Source organism: Sporothrix brasiliensis (genome assembly GCF_000820605.1).
Source record: "Sporothrix brasiliensis 5110 chromosome Unknown Cont20, whole genome shotgun sequence".
Taxonomy (NCBI): Eukaryota; Fungi; Ascomycota; class Sordariomycetes; order Ophiostomatales; family Ophiostomataceae; genus Sporothrix; species Sporothrix brasiliensis.
In genome coordinates, this window is record NW_024467139.1 from 2649631 (window position 1) to 2667013 (window position 17383).

General features: G+C 57.9%; 7 protein-coding genes across 7 annotated transcripts; 3 read left to right on the forward strand and 4 right to left on the reverse strand.

Moving 5' to 3' along the window:
- Positions 1 to 172: 172 nt before the first annotated feature.
- Positions 173 to 1186, forward strand: SPBR_07584 (uncharacterized protein; the record flags this gene model as incomplete). Its single annotated transcript, XM_040765838.1, has 1 exon — positions 173 to 1186. One exon carries the CDS (start codon positions 173 to 175, stop codon positions 1184 to 1186), a length of 1014 nt encoding a protein of 337 aa, XP_040616713.1.
- Positions 1187 to 4071: 2885 nt separating this feature from the next.
- Positions 4072 to 5313, reverse strand: SPBR_07376 (uncharacterized protein; the record flags this gene model as incomplete). The annotated part of the gene is made up of 1 exon (XM_040765630.1): positions 4072 to 5313. The coding sequence occupies one exon, from the start codon at positions 5311 to 5313 to the stop codon at positions 4072 to 4074; it is 1242 nt and encodes a 413-aa protein (XP_040616714.1).
- Positions 5314 to 5987: 674 nt separating this feature from the next.
- On the reverse strand, positions 5988 to 7912 carry SPBR_06919 (allantoin; the record flags this gene model as incomplete). Its single annotated transcript, XM_040765175.1, has 2 exons — positions 5988 to 7407; positions 7623 to 7912. The coding sequence occupies 2 exons, from the start codon at positions 7910 to 7912 to the stop codon at positions 5988 to 5990; spliced, it is 1710 nt and encodes a 569-aa protein (XP_040616715.1).
- A 624-nt stretch (positions 7913 to 8536) lies between these two features.
- Positions 8537 to 11236, forward strand: SPBR_06605 (c6 zinc finger domain containing protein; the record flags this gene model as incomplete). The annotated part of the gene is made up of 2 exons (XM_040764861.1): positions 8537 to 8637; positions 8716 to 11236. The coding sequence occupies 2 exons, from the start codon at positions 8537 to 8539 to the stop codon at positions 11234 to 11236; spliced, it is 2622 nt and encodes an 873-aa protein (XP_040616716.1).
- Positions 11237 to 11313: 77 nt separating this feature from the next.
- SPBR_07710 (uncharacterized protein) lies at positions 11314 to 12175 on the reverse strand (the record flags this gene model as incomplete). Its single annotated transcript, XM_040765964.1, has 2 exons — positions 11314 to 11901; positions 11966 to 12175. 2 exons carry the CDS (start codon positions 12173 to 12175, stop codon positions 11314 to 11316), a joined length of 798 nt encoding a protein of 265 aa, XP_040616717.1.
- Positions 12176 to 12614: 439 nt separating this feature from the next.
- SPBR_07703 (alpha-ketoglutarate dependent xanthine dioxygenase) lies at positions 12615 to 13487 on the forward strand (the record flags this gene model as incomplete). The annotated part of the gene is made up of 1 exon (XM_040765957.1): positions 12615 to 13487. One exon carries the CDS (start codon positions 12615 to 12617, stop codon positions 13485 to 13487), a length of 873 nt encoding a protein of 290 aa, XP_040616718.1.
- Positions 13488 to 15664: 2177 nt separating this feature from the next.
- Positions 15665 to 17130, reverse strand: SPBR_07197 (uncharacterized protein; the record flags this gene model as incomplete). Its single annotated transcript, XM_040765451.1, has 4 exons — positions 15665 to 15674; positions 15723 to 16078; positions 16822 to 16844; positions 16914 to 17130. The coding sequence occupies 4 exons, from the start codon at positions 17128 to 17130 to the stop codon at positions 15665 to 15667; spliced, it is 606 nt and encodes a 201-aa protein (XP_040616719.1).
- Between the last annotated feature and the right edge of the window lie 253 nt (positions 17131 to 17383).

Sequence of the window (17383 nt, forward strand, 5' to 3'; positions counted from 1 at the left end):
TAAGAGCTGCGACAGCAAGAAGACAGTCAACATGTGCTAGCTCGACATCTGTATCATTATTCCTTTTTTGTTCACATTCACACCCGTCCCTTATTCTCTCCATTCCATCCCGTCTATACTAAACATTTTGTCAAAACCATCTCCATTAAATACACCTCCCCGCAACCACACCATGTCCACTCTCTCGGCGACGCACGGCATTATGCAGGCCATCTTCTCGAATCTGTTCGTGACACTCCCCGTACCGGAAAAGACCCCCGGTCTGTCTGAAAAGACATTCATCGTCACGGGCGCCAACCAGGGCCTCGGCCTCGAGGCCTGCAAGCACCTCCTGCGCATCGGTGTCGGCAGGCTGATTATGGGCGTGCGGAGTCTCGACAAGGGCGAAGCTGCGCGGAAGGAGCTGCTGGCCGAGTCGGGGCGCGCGCCCGAGACGATCGAGGTGTGGCAGGTGGACATGGCGTCGTATGCGTCGGTCGAGGCCTTTGCCACGCGCGCCAACGGCCTCGCTCGCCTCGACGGCGTCTTGGCCAACGCCGGCATGATGACCACCACGTTCCGGCGCGCCGAGGACGGCGAGGCGACCATTGTCGTCAACGTCGTGGCGACCTACCTGTTGCTGGTCCTCCTGCTCCCCAAGCTGCGCGCATCGCCGGCCGGCCGAGCCACGTTTACCGTCCCCAACTCGTCGCTGCACTACATGGCCTCGACCAGGGAGATTGTCCCGCTCTCCGTAAAAAATGACGGCAAGACCATCTTTGAGCGGCTCGCCGACAAGTCCACGTCGGACATGAAGGACCGCTACAACGTCAGCAAGCTCTTGGTCGTGTTTGCCACCCGCGCATTCGATGCCCACCTCCAACAGCGGTCGGGCCTCCAGGGCGGCGGCCGCGTCATCGTCAACACGCCCAACCCGAGCTACTGCAAGTCCCAGCTGCTGCGCGACACCGACCAGACCCCGCCGCCCGACTGGATGGCCCGCACGCCCGAGATGGGCAGCCGCGCCCTCGTGCACGGCCTGCTCGCCGGGCCCGAGACCAGCGGCCAGTTTCTCAACAACTGCCACGTGCTGGCACCGGCCTCGTTCGTGACCAACAAGACGGGCGCCAAGATCGTGGCCGCCTTTTACGAGGAGCTCATCCAGAAGCTGGACAGTATTGTGCCGGGCGTCTCCAAGAATATTTAGCTGGTGTGATGGGGGGACGTGGTGTGTTTTGTTTATTTAAAGGTGATTTATTGTGGTGTCGTCGATTTACGTTGGATTTCTGGATTTACTCATGTTTAATTATGCCATTCGTACCTGGTCTGTCTCGTCTAGGTGACGTCCTTTTTTAATATAGATTTATTAAGAATTGTTTTTTAAGAAAAAGAATTTAAAAGAATTTCATTAAATTCACCCATAACGCGACAGAGCAGAATAAATTAAACAAAAATCTCTGTAAACATTTAGTCACGTCGAGATGGATAACTTTCCTTTCCCTCTTCCTTGGGTGTTGGTCGTCCAACGGCTTCGCTTGGCATTGCAGCGTTGATCGTACTTCGTTAGAGGAATATGCCCATATCGATACATTATTCAATTACCCACTGAATAAACTCGGTTTAGTGGGAGTTTTGCCGCTGCTAACTACGCAAGTAGCTTAGCGTCCTTTTTGGCAGACCCCTACGTCGTCCCCTTTTCTTAGGCGTTCCGAACTCACTTTGATTTTCCTAGTTCCTTTCCGGGATCGCGAGAATACAAAATGGCCGATGACAACTATCACATTGGACTTTCTTCCCAATGTGGTGTATGTGCTGATTTGATATTGCGGCACGAAAGGGTAGTAGCACGTACGAGAATTCCCTTTGCGAAAGCCTCCCCCCCCAACCTGGCCTTTGGCTTCGGTTTTCCTCATGTTTAAACGGAGGGCAGCCTCGCCGCTGCTCTCGTCCTCTTCCGGTTTCGATATGTTTTCATTGCTGACCACGTGATAGTCTTTGGCAACCACGACTCGACGGCCTACCGCGGCTGTACCCGTCCATTTGCCTTTCCGCAGCCGGGCCACATTATCACAAAAGTGGACGGCCTTCGGCTGTGCCGCTTCGCGGATTGCAAGACGTGTTCTCTGTCGCCAGAATACGCCCCTATCCACTATGACTGCTACGAGATATTTCGCGCGAGCTGCGCTGTCAAAGGCACCGATGCGCTTCACCGGTTATGGGTCGTAGCGGCATGGAAACGGCCGTGGCGGACCGCGCAGCCCATCCGCCTGCGCGGCACAGTCGATCTCGGTGTGCTACCAATGGCTGCCCAACGCACCAGGCTGCCATTGTTGGCGAAACTACCAGCTGAGTTAATTGATGTGATCCACGGCCACTCTCCACATGCCCTGCTCTGGCGGTGTGTTTCGGCAATGTCGCTAGCCATGCAGGTGGCGGCTACGGAGCCACAACTGCTGTCGATGATCCCCTTGGGCGATGTACTATCGTGGGAGCGCCACGGACAATTGAAACATGCAGGGCACACATTGACAATGCGGCATGCGTCTCTGCTTCTGCGGCTGACCATCTGCTCCGACGGCATAAGCAAGGTGGAACGGCTCTCGTCCCCGCCACAGCCAGAGGCTCGGAGCTCTACTACCTCCGCCTTTGTCATTGTACGCGTACAGTTTATAGACGGAGTTGTATTACAACTCAAGGTACGTTATGACGATGCCGGTTATCTTTGGATATATTAATTTTAACGTGCCTTGTAGGATAGTCTTGTCCGTCTACAATTCCCTCTCGGGCAACGGACGTTCCCTGTTTGGAATACGCCGTCTCCGCCAGACCTCTCCTCTTGCTGCATCCATTCTGCTAAATTGTCGTATTCCTGGCAGCGTTTCTACGCTATCGAGATGGACCGCATCAGAGGCGTCACGTTTTTTTTCTCGGGTGCTCGACTTTTCGGCATTCACAGCCACGTCTCCGAAGACGCATCTGCACTGTCCACCTACGAAGGCTTCCCCACCCGCTGTCGACGCGGAATGGTTTGGATTTATCTGCCGATGCCCAGAAGCGACCAGCTGCTGGTTCTTGGCGTCCGGGCACAATCGGCTTCGTGCGTAAATATTCTTATTCGGACTCGCCTCGCTGGCGACGTCGTCATCGGACAGCATATCACGGGTGGCGCAACGGACCGGTGTCTGGGCCGATCGGCGCCCATTACTCTTATTTACGGCGAGCCAAAAGAGGGATTCCCGGTGCCGCACTTTGGCGCGTATTGCCCATTCTCTGCCGACGCGCGTCTTCCTAAGCCGTTCCCCTTGGAAACGTCCTACCGTTCCCCGATTGGCAGCGATGCGTACTTCTCCTGGGCCTCTCTTAGTGGTATAACGTCGGCCTTGACATACTACGACTCCAAAACAGGCTTTTGCAGGGGTATTTTGCTGCAGTACGGCAATGGAGGGGCCAGAACACTCGGTCAATGTCGCCGGCAGGTAGATCCAGCCGAGGAGGTGTACAAACCGCGAATGCTCTGCTGGCGAACGGAGATGTACCGCTCGCAACGGCAGCGAATGGTACACCGCACGCAGGTCCGCTTCCAGCACGGCCCGCAGCACGAACACGACAATGAATGGAAATGCCATGCGCTGGAAGGCGTTATTCATTTCTGGTTTACAGACGACGCGACGTTTCTAGTGGTAATCAACTGACAACTAACCAGCCGAAAGAGAACATGGCAGTCACTGAACGTCTTCTCAGCGTCCAATGTTGCAGTCTTTCAGCAACCGGAATCAGCCAAGCCTTTGTTCAGTACTACTGTGACGTACTGTGGCGATACACCCAACTGCGTAGCTGGTTGCAACCAATCAAACCATGTGAGTCTCCCGGATCGAAACATGCTGAGCGTTCTTCCCCCGATGCTAGACGCAATCCAAACCTTTTGCCGTACGATCAGCATAAGTGTAGACGCGTAGATTCGTGGCGGCAATGTACCGATGGACTTACAAAAACGGCCAGCCATGTCTGGTCGCATCGTATACGAGGCATACGTTTAAATTGATATATGATTAATTGCCTACCACTACCACGCCCTCTGCTACGCACCCTCGCCTACTGCGATGCCGCCCACTCCTTCTCCAGTGCCTCGCGGCGGCTGGTGCTCTGCGGGTCAACGTAGGGCTTCTCGCCGAGGCTGACGGCGCGGCTGCCGGAGCGCTCGCCGAGGCCGTGCTCGTAGAGGTAGTCGGGGGTGGCGGCGTGGTAGACGCTGCGGTTGTCCCAGATGGCGAGGTCGTTGACGTCCTGCCAGCGCAGGCGCACCTGGAGGTCGTGGTTGTCGACGATGAGCTGGTTGAACCAGCCGAGGAACTGCTGGCTCTCGGCGTCCGACAGGCCGTGGATGCGCTGGACGTGGTGGCCGACGGCAAAGACGGACTTCCAGCCGGTGACGGGGTTGGTGCGCACGATGGGGTGGACGGCCTCGAGGACGCTGCCGACGTTTTCGGGGGCGCCGCGCGGCGCCGCGTAGAGCTCGAAGCCGTTGCGGGCGGCCGACGCCTCGAAGCCGGGCTGCGCGTAGTAGGCGGTCAGGGTGTCCAAGAAGGCGCGCAGCGTCGGCGAGATGCGGTCGTAGAGCTCGTAGCCCGAGGCCCAGAGCGTGTCGCCGCCGGTCGCGGGCAGCTTGGTCAGGCGCAGCAGCGCGTAGTCGCTGGGGATGGGCTCAAAGGTAATGTCCGAGTGCCACTGGTCGCGGCCGCTCTGGCGCTTGGAGCTGAAGGCGCCGACGGGCTGCTGGAAGCGGTCCTGGAACAGCTTCTTGGCCTGCACCGACGAGATGACGGAGATCTCGTCGTCGTGGTCGCCCTTGTCGGCGACGTCCCGGGCCGCGTCCTGGCGCACGCCGGCGTTGTTGATCGGGTGGATGTGCAGCTTGGACGTCGCCGGCTTGCCCGACAGCTCGCCCAGCCGCTGCACCAGCTCCTTCTGGACCGCGTCCGTCACGTTGTCCTGCTTGCGGAAGAAGACGACGCCGCGCTGCGAGATGGTAATGGCCAGGTCGCGCAGCAGCTCGTCCGCGTTGGGCGCGCGCAGCCACGCGGCCAGGTCGACGTCGGGGCCGGCAAACTCGCGGCCAATCACGGGCGTCACGTCAAACGACTTGAACTGGTCGAGCGCGCCGCTGAGCTTGAGGGCCTCCTTGTGGCCGGTGAAGAGGGCCGGCCGCTCCGTGTTGGGGTCGCTGCCGTTGTCGAGTTTCGGCTGGCTGGGAGCCTCGGTCTTGGCAGGGACGGCCTTGGTCGCAGCCGGGACCTCGGCAGGGGCGGGTGGGACGTCGACGGCAGAGGGAGACATTGTGGGTGATGTGGTGATGCGATGTGGGTGTAGGGTGTGGACTTTGCGTTTCGTTACTCGGCAGCATCATGGAGGGACAGACACCCGAATATATAGAGACTTGCGGCATCGACTGCATTGCAACATCGCCACAGGAGCTGACAGCATGGTGACTCGCGGACGCTCGCGGAGGATGTCACGCAATGGCACAAACGGGCACCATTGGTTACGACAGGTGGGTGTGGCAGCATGACAGATGTAATACGTTGCAAGATTGGAACAACCGCGAGAACAAGCGCCCGACGATTCGGTGCCGACGCGGGTCGCGTGTCGCAGGCCATAACGTGTCATGAAGCGTCGCAATAGTCGCAAGTCCAGTATGGTGACAGAACTGCGTGGATTGACGTGCAGATGGTATGTGTTTACAGCTAGTGCGTCAAGTGTCTGGATCACGCCCGCCGTCCATCGTTTGCAGCCCACACTAGCTGTGCATGATGTGATTTTAGCGGCGATTAAGACACAAACGAGACCACCTCCAGTCTCACTCGATCAAGCCAATGGCACAAACTGTTGTCGACAAAGTTCCTCACTGGACTGTGCGAGTCATGATAATTGTTGAAACGACGAACAATAGAGTGCGCTTTATATGTCCACCAAGATAATGAGATAGCATCTAAATCAAAACATCCTGACGGCTATACCTTCTTATCCACCGAATCGGGAATCGCCGACTTGTCAGACACCTCCTGGCTGGCCGTCTCGCCCTCAATGATGTCGACAACGGAAACACGCATCTCGCTCTCGCTCGCCTCCTTTGCCAGCGCCTCAAACGCCATGTTGCGCTCCCGCGGCGCGTACTCGCCGACAAACGACAGCGCAAAGTACATGACGCTCGCAATGGTCACGGCATAGAACCAGCTGAACTGGTACAGGTGGTGCCAGCCGGCCGCGCCCGCCAGCGTGTGGCCAAACTGCGCCGCGAAGCCGGGCACTACAAAGGCCACGGCCACCACCCAGGCTGCCAGGGCGCGCCAGTGGATGCCGCCGGTGTACCAATAGGCGCCGCCGGGGGCGTAGAGGGACGCCACGTCGATGTTGCCGCGGCGGAGGACAAAGTAGTCGGTGACAAAGATGCCCAAAAAGGGGCCCAGGAAAATGGAGTAGCCGCCGAGAAACGTCAGGAAGCCCGAGGCCGAGGCCAGGATGTACCAGGGATTGATGGCGACGCTCAGCACGTAGGCGATCCACATGCCGCGGTTGATGTTGAGCCAGCGCGGGAACAGCGTCATAAAGTCGGCGCCAAAGGGCGCGATGTTGGCGCCGATGTCGGTGACGGCGTTGGAGTACATGAAGAAGCCGTTGGCAAAGAACAGCGCGGCCCGGGCGCCGGGGCCCCAGCGGTGGTCGAGGATGTCGTGCGAGAGCGTCCAGGGGTTCCAGTCGAGGTGGCCCCAGCGGTTGTGGATGGCGTTGGTGGCAAAGATGCCGAGCGTCGCGCCCACGGTGTTGCACACGGGCAGGCTCACGAGCTGCGACAGCACGGCGGACCGGCGCCGCGCGTAGCGCGCAATGTCCGGCTGGTTGACGACGAGCGTCGACGTCTTGCCCATGATGGCGTTGATGCCGGCGACCATGGCCCAGCCCAAGTCGGGCCCGTAGATGCCGCCGACCGTCGACAGGCTCGTCTGCGGCGCGCCGCGGCCCTCGACCATGCAGTAGATGAACAGGCCACCGATGGCAAAGGGCATGAGGAGGGAGTTGATCTCGACGTGGCGGCGAAACCTGGGCAGCGGCACCATGAGGAGCGGGAAGGTGAGGATCCAGTAGACGAGCAGGCCGATGAACAGCGGCAGGGTAATGCCGGCGCTGGCCGGGATGGTGTTGTGCATGTTCCAGTAGCTGTCGCCGAAGATGCACCGCAAGACGACGGCCGTGTGGTAGCCGCCCTGGACGATGGACACGCTGGTCCAGATGAGGGCGGTGAGGACGCGGAGGACGACGGGGAAATAGGCGCCGCGGAGGCCGAAGGTGACGCGGGCTTCGACGGGGAAGCCGATGTGGTAGACGGCGGCGACGCGGGAGTGGAGGACGACGCCGATGCCGCCGAACAAATAGCTGTTGTGAGCGGTCAGGGAGCGAAGCGAGGAAAATGAGGAAAGTGAACGAAGCGGGGAGGGGGGGAAAGCGAGCGTAGCGAGGACTAGAAAGAGAATGCGAGCGTAGCGAGGAAAGAAAGAAAGCGAGCGCAGCGAGGTCCAGAAAGAGAAAGCGAGCGCAGCGAGGTCCAGAAAAAGACAGCGACGAAGCAAGGACCAGAAAAGACGACTTACCCTACGAAAAGACAGACGACGGCCTGCCACGGCTTGAGGCCGACACTGATGAGCGCACTGCCGACGCTCCAGGTGCCCGGCGAGATGCCATACGACGCCCAGAAGCCGGCATAGTCGAAGACGGTCCACGTTCGGTGCGCGGGCGGGCTGACGTCCAGGTCTTCATTCTTCCACCGGCTGCGCTCCGTCTCGCCGTCTGCGCTGTCCGTGCGCGTCTCGAGGGCCTTGACAAACGCATGGCGGGATGAGAAGGCATGCACAAGAGCCTTTTTCTTTTCTGCGAAGGCCATGATGAAGCCATGGGTGGACGAGGTCGGGTATTGCGAGAGCTGGGCAGGGCTACGTGTGGATCGTGGATGTTATATGTAACACGAATGTGATGGCCGAGTCTGTCTACAGGTGGCCCACGACTCCTCATCATCTAAATCATACTACGAAACGATACGCGCGGATGCGACGACGTAAATACTAAACTCGATATCATCCAGGGCCGATAAGTGATGCCCTCCCATATATCGGCCGAGATGCGCTGTGCAGACACTCCGGTTCTCGAAATGGATAGGAAGCTGGATAGCCGGGACCGGCACTGTGCCCGCCGTGAGAGATAACGATCTGCCTGTCGTCCGACACAAGGCGCATATCGACTGCCAACGGCCATCCAAAGACGAGGCCCAGAGCATGAGTCCGTGTAAGTGAAAAGTGGGGCAGTGGAGACGCGGAGGTACCCGCAAGAGACGTACAGATAAGACCGGCAGTGTCCAGCCGTGCCTGTGAGTCTTTACCGCGTAATCTGTATCGCATACGAAGTACGAAAGTACTTACTTTTATATCCGCTGCCCGGCCGAGCTGTGCACACGCTGACGCGACTACTCACCATAGGCCATCCTGCATCGTCTTCAACCACTGCCACGCAAATGTCGGCCGCCAGCAGCCGGACGCGGACGGCCTGCGCGTCTTGCACGCGGCGCAAGGTGCGTTGTTCCAAGACGATTCCATGCGAGACATGCATTCGGAGGTGAGACCTGTGAGATGTGATGTGCAAGGGCAGCGACAGCTACCAATCACTGGTTGCTGACGGCCATCTTCCCGACAGAGGCGAACAAGACTCGTGCGGACCAGATGAGCTGGTGCCGTCTCCGGTGCTCGCAACGCCGACCACGATGCAGCGTGACACCATACCGAGTGAGCTTGCATTTCTGCGGCGACGCATCCGCGAACTTGAACGTCAATCATGTCGACTGCCGGCGGAGGGAGACGGATTGGACAAGCATCCTCGACAACAGACGCAGGACCGTTATTTGTCACCCCTGCTTGACAATGCCGTCGTGGACGATACAGAAGACGTGGACAACGAAGAAGGCAGCCAATACAGTGCGGCCGATCAGGACAGGGAGAATGACGGCTCCTTCGTGGACAGACCCCATCATCCGGGCAAGCGACGGGACACGAGCGACACCGTCATCAAGGACGCCGCGTCCATCCTGGAGTTTCTCGCGTGGGGCCGCCGCAAAGACCCAGGACACCATCCTGCAAGCACGGGTCGCCACAGCAGCGTTGGTGATGGAAGCACGACAGTCGCCGATATGGCCACGATTACGGTGCTAGACGAGGCCGACGCGCTCCACACGCCATTTGGAGAATTCGGCGGCCGACCCGACCATCTGCAACAACTAAACATGGACGACAACGACAGCGCCGACGGCGATAACCCGTTCAGTGGCAGCCATCCGCACAGCGCGCACAATCCCTTGGCCGTCATGCAGCTGCTTCTCCCGAGTCGTCGCCAAGTCGAGCAGCTGGTCGACTACCACGTCGAGTGCCTGCTGTGGTACCACGCCTCGTTTCTGGCGCCGCGCTTCCGTGCTGACCTGGCGTCCTTTTACGACCGGTTCGGGGGGCATGTCGATGCCGTCGAGGCGCACCGTGGCGTCGCCGGCCTCGACCTGCAATGGGTGGCGCTTCTCTTTGCCGTTCTGTCCGGCAGCCTGACCTGCGCGCCAACTGCCCGAGCTGCGGCCTGGGGCTTTCTGGGAACCGAACGCCCCGCGCTCTGCAAACACTGGTTCCAGGCCGCGCTGGCCTGCCTCGCCCGCGCCCCGTACATGGCCCATCACAGCGTCCGCTCCTGCCAGGCCATTGCCACCATGACCATCTCGGCGCACATTCTCGGCTTCTCCAACACGCAGAGCATCCAGCTGGCGGCCGCCGTGCGCATTGACCAGTCCCTGGGGCTGCATCGGTTGGGCTCGCGCTCGCACGACGGCAGCCCCGGCACGGCCGACGTCGAAGAGGGCCGTCGCGTGTGGAGTCAGCTGTGCAGCCAGGACTGGTTCGGCATCCCCTTCTCGGAAAGCTACCTCGTCAACCCGCTGCACGCGCAGACCGCCAGGCCCGCCAACGTGCACGACGAAGACCTGGCCGCCGCCGCGGCCCCGTCGGACGCAGGCAGCAGCAGCATCCCGGTCCAGCCCGAGGCCGAGCCCACCGTCTCCGGCTACTGCCGCTTCCTCAACACCATCGCCTCCATCATGCCGCGCCTGCAGGACGGCCTGCTGTCCTGCAACACCGCCTATACCCGCTACCAGCAGGTCCTGTCGTGGGACGCCCACATGCGCGCACTGGCCACGGCCGGCCGCCCGCGCTTCCTGGGCCCCCAGGTGCCCCTGCAAGACCACTGGCCCTGCTGGGTTCCCTGGGCCCGCCGCGCCCTGGCCATCAGCTCCGGCCACAAGATTATCATGATCCACCGCTCGTTCTTGTCCGAGAGCTTCACCAATCCGGCCTTTGCCTTTACCCGCCACACGTGCATCGCCGCCTCCAAGACCATCATCAAGGAGTACAAGGCCGTTGTGCGGGAAGAGGGGCCTGTGCTGTGGGTCCACCAGGCGTTCTCGGTGGCCGCGTCCATCATTTTGACTCTGGACGTGCTGCACCGCGGTCCGGGCGACGATGCCAGCGTGGTCCGCGAGCATGCAGAACACGCTCGTTTGGTCGAAGACGTCGTCGATTTGCTGCGGCAGTTCCCGCAGAGCATGATTGCCGTGCGCGGGATGCGGCTGCTGCGCGCCCTGCTCGACGAAGTCGGCCGCCGGGACGCCGCTCCTGCGCCAGACGAACGATTTGCCATCGGCGAAGCCCGCTCCCGAAAACGGAAACGACCATGGACGCACGACCACCGATCGTCGCTGTCGGTTACGAGCAACAACGGATTCAATGTGCCTGCTTTCATTCGCAGTTACTGCCGAGGCGAGACGACGGACGAACAGCGGCAGCCCAGCAGTAGACCCCACTACAAACGGCGACGGCAGATGCCCTCGAAGCCGCTTGCGAATGGACACAGTGTTGATACGGAAGCCGTGACATCACAACCACTCACCGGGACTCTTCCTTTGGGAAAAGATCACCTTCTTGACAGTGCCATAGCCGACACAGTGGACACTGCGGATCGCTTCCCGGTAGCATCCGTGGGAGAGGAAGCGACAATGCTCAGCGACGAGTTTGTTGACACTGGCACCCTGGGTCTTCCCACACTACTTCCGCCGGGTTGGGAGAGGACTAGCAACGGTTTTGAGAATCTGCTCTACCTGGCGAGCCATGATATGTCCCTACCGTAGTATGACGTGTACAGAAATAGATTGCGTGCTCTGACTACAACTCGTAACGCCCAAAGTAACCTCCCGTCGACAACCATCTAAGCCTCCGCCTCTACCTTCTCCACGTGGCTCAGGAAAATGGACAGCGCCAGCTTCACGCCCTCCGAGTCCTCCAGAATCAGCTGGTGCCCGCTGCGCACAACCTGCACCTCGACCGGCCCGCCCACCAGCTTGGCCAGGTCTTCCGACCGCGTCACGGGGCTGATTCTGTCCTTGTCGCCCGCCACAAACACCACAGGACACGTTATGGCGCCGTACGCAGGGTCGACGTGGTCATCCGCCACCATGGCCTCACACGTCTGGGCGTATGCCTCCGGGTCGGATGCGGCGACGGCGTCGTACACGCTCCGTCGGAGCAGAGCGGGAACCGTCCGCTCGGGCGTGTCCGCATAGAAATTGGTCACCTCGGCGGCCTTGGTGGCGGCGGCGGCGATGCCCTGGGCGCGCACCAGCGCGGCCAGGTCCACCATGGCGGCGCGCGCGGCCGGGTCCCAGAAGCAAGAGGCCGCCAACGGGAGATGAGGTGGCAGCGGCAGCAGCAGCGTGTAGATTGACAACGGCGCCCAGCGAGTGTCCCACGAGGAGCACGGGCTTGCGGGCGCCGGCGCTGCCCGCTGGCGCAGCGGCTTGCAGAGATGCGACGAGATGGTGTAGGTTGGCGACATGGTCGGCGATTGAAATGCGTCGCACGTCTGCTGCCGAGGGCCGCGGCGACTTGCCAAAGCCGGGGAAGTCGACGCTGACGGCGTGGAAGCGCTCCGGAAGCAGCGGCACGAAATTGTCAAACGTGGCGGTTGAGCCGCAAAGGCCGTGGGTCAGGATGACGAGCTGGCCAGACGGGTCGCCTGACAGTTTGTAGTGTATCTTGTAACCCAGAGGCGTGTCGATGAAGGAGGACATGGTGGATGTGGAGATGTTGTGTTGTCGGAAGTGGCCCAGTATCACGCTGTCAGGAACAAGAAATTCGTTTTTAAACAAGCACTCGTTAAGCGACAATGACCGAGAAGCTTCGTTAGAGGAATTCCTGGTGATCCGATGGGCTCTTGTGGTGATGAAGCTCGGCCGAGGTGGCAAAAAGTGGGTCTTCCGTGTTGCTCGGGCTCGGCCGACACCCGACTGTGCGGGTCTTCTTACTACGGAAGGAGCGATCCTGGTGGCAGGAGCGACGTTCGTTGTACCATTCCACAGGACAGGATCAAACAACCTTCAAAGCATCAATATTGCGGGTTGATATAAGTTCCAAGTTCATCAACACTTATCAGACAAATCGACACCTGCACCAGCCTCATCAATCACATATTTCGTAAATTGCCAACACAACCTCACACGACAACACAAAATGGTCATCGCCGCTGTCATTAGAGAAACTGAGAAAGCGGGCGCCCCTGGGCTGCACTTGCTGCCGCCCAAGGAGACCTTTGAACTGCCTCATGCCGAGACTACCACGGGTCGCATCCAGCCCATTGCGCACGCCGCCGACAGCAAGGTCGACTTTGGCGCACTGGTCTACGGGATTGACCTCAACAAGTTTACCGATGCCGACTTTGCCTTCATCTCGGACGCACTGCACAATCACAAGCTGCTCGTCTTCAAGGAGCAGCCGAGCATGCTGCGCCCGCAGCAGCAGTACCGCCTGACGGCGAGCTTTGACCCGGACGAGACGACGGGCGGCTTTGCGCACGGCAAAGATCCCTTCTTGCTGCACCATGACGGCGTCGACATCTACGGCATCCCCAAACGGCCCGCCATCCCCGAGCAGCCGCAGGTGCACATCCTGGGCCGCGGCCCCTTGGGCCCCGACCACTACGGCTTCCCGCCCGGCTTCGAGGTCCAAGGCATTGACCACCACGAGTTCCACCTGCCGCCGCACATCAGCGACGAGCACCGCGAGGCCGGCGCGTCGCGCTTCTACCAGTGGCACTTTGACGGCTCGCTGTACAACATCCCGCCGCCGCGCGTCGGCTGCCTGCTGGCCGTCCAGACGCCCAAGGGCCCCGACGTCACCGTGCGGTGGGACGACGGCTCGGGCACGGAGATGCGCATGCCGCCCGGCGCCACGGCCATGGTCGCCGGCAGCCGCGCGCTCGCGCTGCTCGACGAGGCGACGCGCCAGACGGCGCTGCACAGCCGCATCGAGTACGCGCCGCATGCGTTTGCGTGGATGGCGCCCGCACGCAGCACGCGGCTCGGCCACTTATCTTGGGAGCTTTAGTTGTTCCAGCGCTGTAAGTGCTCATTTCTTCTCATGCTTCGCTCCTGCCCTTAACAAACCCCGGAAAGAAGTTCAAGGAAAAGACACGGAAAAAGTAACGTAAACGACCGAAAACACATACCATGATGTTGGCACCGGCTGACGCGGTGGCCGCGAATACAGGCGCTGCAGGCCCGTTTCTCACCGTCAATAAGCATTTCGGCAGGACAATAGGCGCTAGGGTGTGGAAATTGGCTGACAGGGTGTTAAAAAGAGAACAGAGGGGAGAAGAAAAAAGGACGAGACGAACGAGGTGACGAACGCAATAAAAGAAAAGATTCCGTCGCAGATGGACGCAGCTCGAGACAACTCAAAAAGACGGCAGGACAAGAAAGCATTGGTGCGCGATGGGCGGGAGATAAAAAAGGGGAGACGGAAGGAGGGATAAGGAAAGCAAAGGGAGCTGGGGAGCAGTCGACGGATACCAGGGCTGCGCAGAAACTAATTGGGGGTACTTCCGCCCCTTTGGTCTTACGTTGCAGAGTACCTGTACAGGTACTTCAGATCAATACCGAGCCAAGAGAGGGGCAGCTTTCCCCCCGTCTGTCGGGCAGCCTCGCGAGCCTTGTTGTAATCAAGTACACATCGACGAAAGAACGGTGTGTAACTTATTTTCAGTGGTTTGAGTGCCCGAAATTACGACTTTCCTGTTTTGACGTAGATACAAGGGGGCTGGGAAGGGCTCTTAATAAAAGGATATGCAGGCGAGGCTGTAAAAAGATCCAGCCTGTCCTTCTTCTATTCCTACAAATGAAAAAAAGTCGCCAACTTATCTATGTTACGGGCACAAAATTGATTCAGGCGCTCAGGAGGAATACGGCAAAGCCTGAAGAAGCTTACGGAGAGCATCTATCTCCTCTTATCAAGAGCCCTTCCAAGCCCCCTTTGTATCTACGCGAAGACAACAAAAGTCGTGATTTTCTGGCACTTTAAGCAGGAATGAGTAATTCTGCCACGATTGCTGATACTGTCTGCATTGGTTTGGCATCGCACTTTTGGTCTCCATCTTCTGTCTTGTCTTTTTTGCGCCGGTGTGTGGTTTAGCTGGCCGATCTGTAATTATTGCGTAGACAGGTTTCATGGATCCCGTCTTTGTATAATGTATTTTGTGTTCTACTTTCTTTTTTTTGTTTTGGTACCCCTAAAACAAAAACGGACGTGTTTTCGCCCGAGATGGTAAGGGGAGGGTGAAAGGGAGTGGTATCGGGTGACCGAGACCCGGTCGGCATCTCGGGCAGAACTGAGATCGACTACGCGTACGAATACTGTAATAATGGTAGGAGTTAAACGCCTGTATTAATCTGGCTACTGTGTGCTATCTGCTGTTGTGCAAGTATTATCTAACTATGGAAAGAAAAAGAAAAAGAAAAAGAAAGCCAAACTAAGAAACGAAATGCACCGGGAAACCAGTTTGGGTGGGCACTGGCGAGACTGCTAAGCAATCTGTGGCCCTGGCTAAGTAATGGAAATAAAACAAATTGATAGAAAAAAAAACCACACCGCCTTACTGCTTCTTGACATCCACTTATCACTCGCGCCTCTGGGTTAATTGCTTCGGTGTTATTGTTGATTCTTCCCCTTATCAACTTCGTCGCTGTCCTCTTCGTCCTCGTCGTCCTCGTCGTCCTTAGATGATAGTCCCGAAGCATCCTGTCTGTCTTCAGACTTTGTTGACAGTGATGGAGCACCGACTGTGTAGTTGGGGCCACTCGCCGAACTCCCCACTAGCTCGTAAATAGTCCTGGCGCGCTTCGTGGCATGCTGGGCTTCCTTATCCACCCTCTCTCTGTGCCGTTTCGTACCATTTTGATGGCTATTGGAGGCTACAGAGGCCGGGATTGATGGATGGCCTTGTTGACCATTCCGTGTCATCTCGTATTGGGGTACGCAAATCGGTGTGGAGGTTGTTGAAGCAGTGGGAGCGGGGGAGGGAACGCTGAAGGCAGTCGGTGGTGTTGGGGGTGGCGTTGGCGGTGCTTGGGACGCCTTGTCACCCACACTGTCTTTAGATAAAGATGTAGAAGGCTTGCCAACACCGAATCCATTGGATGGACTTGCCACGGGCTCCGGTTGGTTGCGGCCGTTAGTTGACGCCACCGCGATGGGCTTTCTTCCGTAGGCCAAGTTGCTGCGAAATGTCAATACCTTCTAAAAGATTTGTAAAGCACAGAATCAACAAGAAGTGGTGGAACATACAACTTCCAGTAGGCATGTATGTTGGTGTCGCGTAGATTGAGCCGAGCCTGAGCACACAGTGCAGTGGCCGCCTCGGGCGCCATATCACCATAGCGACATAGAAGTGCCACGAAGAGTCCCTCGAGATCGTAATCGAAGAGTTTCAGGACCAAGTTACCTAGATGTTGTTCCCATTGCCTCTCGTCGCTGGGGTCGCTGGGTCGCTCCTGGGCGGGCCAGCCATTGATGGGCCACTTGATCTCCTCGTGAATGATGTCAATAAAACCAGCTTCTTTCATCAGTTGAGGATAGCCTGACGAACGGTCGATCGGATGGCCCTGGTGATGCGATGCATTTGTGGCTCGAGAAACTAGTTCCTGTAGAGCACAGTCAACTGAGTTAGTGCCGTCTTCCCACTCAAGTGACAGGCCGTCGAACATCTCGAGATAGCCGTCCTCGTTGAGATTGCTTTTCACAGTTAGCTCGTTCCACGCAAACGATAACGAGATAAGAAAGAAACACACGAAAAGCATTGTTGAATGACCGCCGGCGCGTTAGCAAAAGAATTATGCAGAAAACGCCAATGGATGAGATCAAAATTCTTCGGCCAAGTCCAGATTTGCTCCACATCGTCAATTTCAAAGGAACAGTTTATCGGCACTCTGAAAAACGTTTATTAGATGTGCACCTGTAGGGAGGGACTGAATGTAGCGTACCCTTCCGGTTGAATTGGGCTGATATCGACTCCGACAACGACAGCATCCGGATGTGCATCGGCTGTGTTAACCAAAAGGATGTTAGTTGTTTGTCCAATTTGCACTGTATTAAATGGCGATAGGCGGAGAAGAGCGCAACTTACCGTAATGAAGAGCCCAGCAGCCCGTGCCTGTGCCTAGGTCCAGGACGCGGTGGGGGCCAGTTTTTTCCGGGCATTGGTGAAGTCGATAGTCAGAAGCAAAAAGGTAGATGCCTGACAGTCAGCTTCATTCATCTTTTGCACATGAAAATAAAGGCGACAACATACTGTGTAGAAGTCGTAAATACTGTTGGTGTTCCTAGTCATGGAGTCAGCTCGGGACTAGTAGAACAACGAGCGGGTTTTCAGAATCCAGCAGCGCACCTCATCCTGTGGACAGCAGTAGTCTGCCAACTGTCAGCATGGCGAAGCTCGACCTATACCATAGGCTCATGGAGACTCAGAAGAAGACATACTTGTTGTGTACCAGCCCGAATGATACACCCGGCCGTCGACATCGGGTTCGGGATGCAGAATGCTGTCCGGCAGTGTCACGAGTGATACAAATGATTTGTCGTCGTCATCTAAACGGGGGTCCCCGCTCAGCAGAGACAAACCACCAGTATCAGAGAGGCCGCTCTCCGAGACGCCACTATGGGCTACCTCTGGCTGCGGTTCTTGCGGCGGTGCCATTTGTCTTAATCCATGGTGTTGACAAAGCGAGAGTCGGCAGGATATACGAGAGACAACGGGGCGTAAGAAGACAAATGTAAGAAGAGAAAGGTTAAGAGACAAAAGGTAGAAGAGAGAAAGTGAGAAAGTAATAATAAAAGAGGGAAAAAGAGAAGGAAGGTAAGAGGAGGGAAAGGAAAAGGGGACAGGAACGGCGGAGGGAAACGTACATATACAAGAGGATGGAAGGAGAAGAACAACAGTGGTGGCCAGA